The following is a 5934-nucleotide window of genomic DNA, read 5'->3' as shown; positions in this document are numbered from 1 at the left end:
CTTATTTTACTGAGCTATCCCCTGGCCCCTAAATTTGAGTCTTTTGTCAGTAAATGGATGTAACTAGAGAACATACTCTTTTTATTTTTTTGGTGGTACTGGGAATTGAACTCAGGACCTTGTGCCTGTTAGGCAAGCACTTATTCTACTGAGCTATCTCCCCAGTCCCCCAATATTTAAAATAAGCAATGAAGATTATATGACATCCCTACTACCATCTTCCACAATTTTCTTACCAAATAGTAGTACCTGGGTACCACATACCTCCCCACCCCTTAACCAACACATGCACATTTCAACAAAGTCAGCCTGGCAGGGTGGCACCCACCAGTAATCCTAGCACTCGGGGGAGGCTGAGGCAGGAAGACTGCCATGAGTTCAAGACAAGCCTGGGCTACATAGCGAATTCAAAGCCAGCCTGCATTATATATTGAGGCCCTGTCTGAAAAAGCAAAACAAAAACAGAACAAAACACATATGCAAAGTCAGTTGGGACCACTGGTGAAGGCTCTATCTGAACACAGAGAGACCTTTCAAAAGCAATCAAACTCAATTCTGTCAAGAATGCTAGCAATATTTAACCAAGCAGGCAAGCACAGCTATGCCAGTGCAGAGAGACAAATTCCTGAATGATAATCAGAAGAACTGACTCAGACTGACATCTTGTGTGCAGATGTCTCTTGGCAAAGCATTTCCTGGCTCCCATCCAGAAGCAGCTGTAATATATTCAGTACCCAGTTGAACTTAAGATACATAAAATAGTTCTAAAGAAAAATTATAAAATATGCATTTATTTGAATATGTGTTACAGACAAAAATCTCTTAGCTTTAGGGTCAATGGAATATGTTTCCATGTTGGAGACTTTTCAGGAAAAATAGATAAAAGTATAAGTAAATTTGTGCTTAAAAATGTGGATGCTCATAAGGAAAGATGCTACAATCTACAATAACTTTCCTGAAGAGGTTTTCTTTAAAATGTGTCTAATCTGTCTGCTGGTAGGTTGCTAATTTCACGTCTCATACAGTCTCTGCCACACAGCTGAATGACTAACAGGAAACACATATGTCTCCAGTTTCAAATTTAAATGTATGGATGGCACAAGACAAGAGGCTTTCACGTGGTGCTCAGTTTAATTTAGCGATTCCATAAACATCTTCTTTCAATTTAAAAAATATGGTAATACAAAGCAATTCTGTTTGCTCTAATTCTGGTGCCAGATTAGGTAATTAGAATGGTGTCTAATATCCTTCCAGTAAATGTTTCTCCATAAATGCAAAATGGAATCGAGGGTCTGCGGGTTACATTAGCTTAATGAAAACAAGACTTTAATGCATATTGTTACAGCAGTGTTTGAATGCACTTATTAAGGCCCGAGTTCCCACAACCATATGGTTTTTGTCATTAATGTCTCCTTTGAGGAAAAGCACTAAAATTAGAAAAAAAAAAAAAAAAAAAAAGTTATATCTTTGATTCCAGTGATCCCAACTAAATGATATGGTAACCATATGGTGTGCAGCGGGGACAGAGGAATCTGGAAGCGTCCTTGGAAGCTTTTTAAAAAATTTTTTGGCTGCCAACTTGACCCTGGAAGAAGCCTTCCCTCCCGCCTTTTTAAAAGCACAGAAACCAGTGGTATTTGCACAGGAAATGGCATTCATATGATGAAATCTTTACAGAAAACAACCCTGTCTGAGAAAGCCAAGGATTCTAGTCGCAACCAACGTGCTCAAAATCATTTCCTTCTGAATAAGAATATATGATTGCACTGTAAACAATTCTGAGGGGAAAAGACTAATCCATCACACCTCTAACCTTAAATACACAACTGAGAAAGACTGACAAGAACATAACTGAAAATCTGGTTTCCATATAATAAAGATCAAATCCTTTGCTTTGTAAATATTCTCCAAAAAGAATATTTCATTTCATTTCATCTCTATAAGAGTAACACCAAGGAAGGTCAATGTCCCCAAATTTCAGGCTTGGGGTCCCGTCAAGGAAAACCTTGCCAGGCAGGCATTTGGATACTTACTTGAGTATTTTATGCTGATTTAAAAAAAAAAAGAAACTAAGATGAAGTTTCGTACAAGGCTCTGGTCAGCCATGGTATTTTGTATCTCTTAAATACAAAAATCTAAGAACCAGGAGGAAAGTTAAATGCCCCTTAGTAGAGAATTAAGTCACAGGCTTTTGAGAGCTGCTTCGAAAAGTCACTTTCAAAGGTAGGGACAACTGAGTTACATGATGTTGTCCAACTCAGTTACAGTAATAATATGCAATTTATTAATTATTGAAACTGTCCTACTAATTGGTTTTGAAACTGTCTCATTGCTATTTGTTTCTCAATAAAATTATTAAAATAAATAAATTTTTTAAAAAGGTAGGGACAAATGGATCTTTCCCATTGATCAATGTACTTAGCCCATAGAGAACTGCCTAGGGCCAGGCAACATGCTTACCCAAATCATTTGCTTTCTTCCAAAACTACCAATTCCTTCAGCTGATCTCAATAAGTGAACTACCCACTACCCTGAGGGAGAGAAGCCTCTTTCGTGAACTTTGGTCCTTGTTTTACTGAAGACAGGCACCCACTGAGAGATGCACAGAACCAAGACTCAAAGGCTTCGTCCAGCCCCAGCTCAGTCAGCACTCAGCAGGGCAGCCCTTGCCCAGGCCCTCGCTTCCAATTTCTTCATTGGCAAAACAGAATGAGGGTCTGATTTTTCTGCTCAGTTACAGTCTTGCAAAGATAAAATTAGAAGAAAAACAAACTCTAAACAGCTCAACCCATCTTTTGTTCATTTGCAAAAACCAGTAAGATGTAAAACACAACTTACATTTCAAACAGCTTTGAAATCTTTATTCACAGCAATGTCTACACACTCCTTTAAACTCTTCTCCAAAGCCTACTATCTTACCTTCTTTAAAATACTCTTCTTGTAATTTTAGAATTACTTGGGAAACAATCATAAATATCTATTCAGATAGCTTTCATTCATTCAATTAAGTCTCAGCCCTTCAGTTCTGACCCCCCTCCTACTAACAAACAGTTATGACTTAGCAACAATCTGGCCTGAAATTCTTTCCAGCCCACTGAACTGTGCAATACCTTCAAAAATGGGATGACAAAAGGTCGCAGTGGGAAGTTAGTAGCTTCTTGGAGTTTGGAATGAAATTCTTCAATTGTCAAAGTAGAGTTCTGTGAAGAAAATATGTATTATGCATTCAGTATTCTCTGGGTAAATAGTAAACATCCCGAAACTAATAAATTACTAATACTGGTAGGACGCTGCATAAAGACAAGCAGACACACGTACGAGGAGCATTTTCAACATAAAGAATTTCTGACTTTGTAAAACAAGATCACATATAATGGTTTACTGTTCCCCATTTCTAAAATTTGCATCTGAGCCCCAGGCCCGGGGAGCGCTGAAATGGCGACCAAGACTGGGTATGGTGGTGCGCGCCTGTAATTCCAGCGCTTGGGATCATTACAAGTCTGATCTGTGTAGTGGGACCCTGTAGACCCTGTACTAAATACATCAAAAAATAAATAAAATTTGCATCTGAAAGTAAAACATATTAAATATGGTACTTGCAGAATAATGCATGCGGCCAGTAGCAGTTTGGTGAAGAAGCCCCAGCAATGTAAAGCGTTCTAAATGTTACCCTTATGGAAAATATATACACTGTGGGACGTTGAAATGCAAACAGATGGCCTGAAAGGCCAAAGCCCAGTGTCACAGGTCCTTCCTCCATGCACTGGGGCTACTGCTGTGGGACACGGTACACTTGGCGCCTCCTCTACTCGCACCCTGCACTCTGCGCCTTCACGAGCGTCTGCTCGGGGGCCTCAGCCAAGCTGGGCAGTGTGCTATGCTCGGCCCCGGTCCCTTCTGAGTCACTGAGTTTTATAGATGGGGAAAAGATAAGAAAAAGAAAAACACTCCTAGTTCTCAAAGACGGTTGATTTGGCCCAGAGGCAACATGCACTGCTTAGCTCACAACAGCCTGTACAAAATGACCTGAACTCACCCTAAATCCATCCCATAGAAAAAAACGAGTCCTAGATACTCAGGATTTGAATCCCGCCATGGCCAAAATGTGTTGACAAAAGCGCCCACTTAAGTGACCTATTGTAACAGGCACTGAATAACTACACTTTTGATTCACTGTTTCTTAGTCAGAACCACCACTGTAACTTCAGGGTCTAAGGCTTCACTCCATGCAGTAATTCTGCTATCAGACAAAAATCTGGGTTTCCATGACTGAATATCATGAAAATATTGGTCACCCGTGCTGTGTAGTTTGATTTCCTATGACAAGGAAGGAGAAGTTTTCAGCTTTTATACCCCGACCTCAGAACACCTCAGGAACTATGGATAAATGCCAACCTCCCATCACTGACAGTACAGGTCAGGGAGCAAATCTGTTTTAGCTATCATTTTGTTTTGATGACTCATTTTCTAAAGGACAGCATTTCTTAAACTTTTTTTGAGACAGGGTCCTGCTAGGTAGTGCAGGCCGGCTTTGACTTCACTGTGTGGCCCAGGCTGACCTCAAATTTGTGGTAATCCTCCTGCCTCAACCTCCTGGGTGCTGGGATTAGGTGCTTGCCACCTTGCCTGGCCCTACCATTTTTCTTAATGCCATCTAAAAAATATCATAATGTGCTTTAGCAGGACTTCATTACTTAACATCTGTATATGTCAGTTTGCCACATGTAAAATCATATTAAAAATCATGTCTTCAAAGGACAATATTTAAAATCCTAGATTTGAGCCAGGTATATAGCTCAGCAGCATAAGCACTTGTCTGGCAATTGTTAAGGTGCCAAGTTCAATCTCCAGTACCAAAAAAAAATTAAATCCTAAGATTTAAAATGGCCTGGGCCAGGGAGATAGCTCAGCCATCTATGGGCCTGCCTGGCAAGTGCAAGGACGTGGGTTCAATCCCCAGCACCAGATGACATGTAGGCCCCGGGCCAAGCCGGCCACCGAAACCATGAGCAGTGGCACACGCTTGTAATCCCAGCTCTGGTGAGGCTGAGACAGGAGGATCACTATGGGTACAAGCTGTGTAGTAAGAGCCCGTACCAAATAAAGGATAAAATACTACTTCACATCATCCAAAACATAATAGTAAAATAAAGTGGCCTAGAGTCAAATGCTTAAAGTAAAAGCCCGTTCTGCATGCACAGATGTGACACATGCTCGCTGGCACATGCAAGGCAGGACTAGTGACTTGCACGAACTTGATAAGCATTTTTTCAAACTGTGTCCATCAGGCGGAGCACAGGGGCACACGCCTGCAATCCACGTGCAGGAGGCAGAGGCGGGAGCCCCAAGAGCTGGAGGCCAGCCTGCAGAGCCAATTCAAGGCCAGCCTGGACTCTCTCGAAGACCCTGTCTCAAAATGACACCGAGACACTTCATCTAAAAGTGTAACAGTTAATATGTAGTGAACTCCACTGAAGTTTTTCTACATTTTAAGCTGTGGAACCACTTTTAACAAAGAACATGACATTTATAAGGTTTTTTATATAGAATATTCACCACTGGTCTTGGCAAGCGCAAGGTCCTGAGTTCAACTTCCAGTATCAATAAACAAGCAAAAAACATTCACCACTGGATACAAGCATTGCCTTAGATATATTTTGTGATTAAAAAAATAATAATCATTCAGTTCATTCATTTACTTATTTGGTACAGGGTCTCACTATGCAGCTCAGATTCTTAATGATCCTACTGTCTCAGCCTCCCCAGGCCTGGAATTACAGGCATGCCTAGCTTCAGTGCCTGGCATGGCATACCCAAGGTTTCGGGTTTAGCACAGCCATGTGGTACCGGGGATTGAACCCTAGACCTTGTACTTGTCAGGCAGGTGCTTAGACTGCCAAGCTATCTCCCCAGCCCTATTTTTTTATTTTTATG

The 5934-nt window shown here is 41.0% G+C and overlaps 1 protein-coding gene across 2 annotated transcripts in view; it reads right to left on the bottom strand.

The window, feature by feature from the left end:
• Nucleotides 1-5934, bottom strand: part of Runx1t1 (RUNX1 translocation partner 1) — a 119098-nt gene that overhangs the window by 52319 nt on the left and 60845 nt on the right. For both annotated transcript variants that reach the window (XM_004641314.2, XM_023701348.1), the window contains exon 4: nt 3111-3200. In XM_004641314.2, the coding sequence (XP_004641371.1) occupies nt 3111-3200 (90 nt within the window). The remainder of the gene's footprint in view (nt 1-3110; nt 3201-5934) is intronic.

This window comes from Octodon degus, unplaced genomic scaffold (assembly GCF_000260255.1).
Source record: "Octodon degus isolate 3935 unplaced genomic scaffold, OctDeg1.0 scaffold00134, whole genome shotgun sequence".
Lineage (NCBI taxonomy): Eukaryota > Metazoa > Chordata > Mammalia > Rodentia > Octodontidae > Octodon > Octodon degus.
The sequence above is the reverse complement of the archived record's forward strand: the minus strand, read 5'-3'. Positions and strand labels throughout refer to the sequence as shown.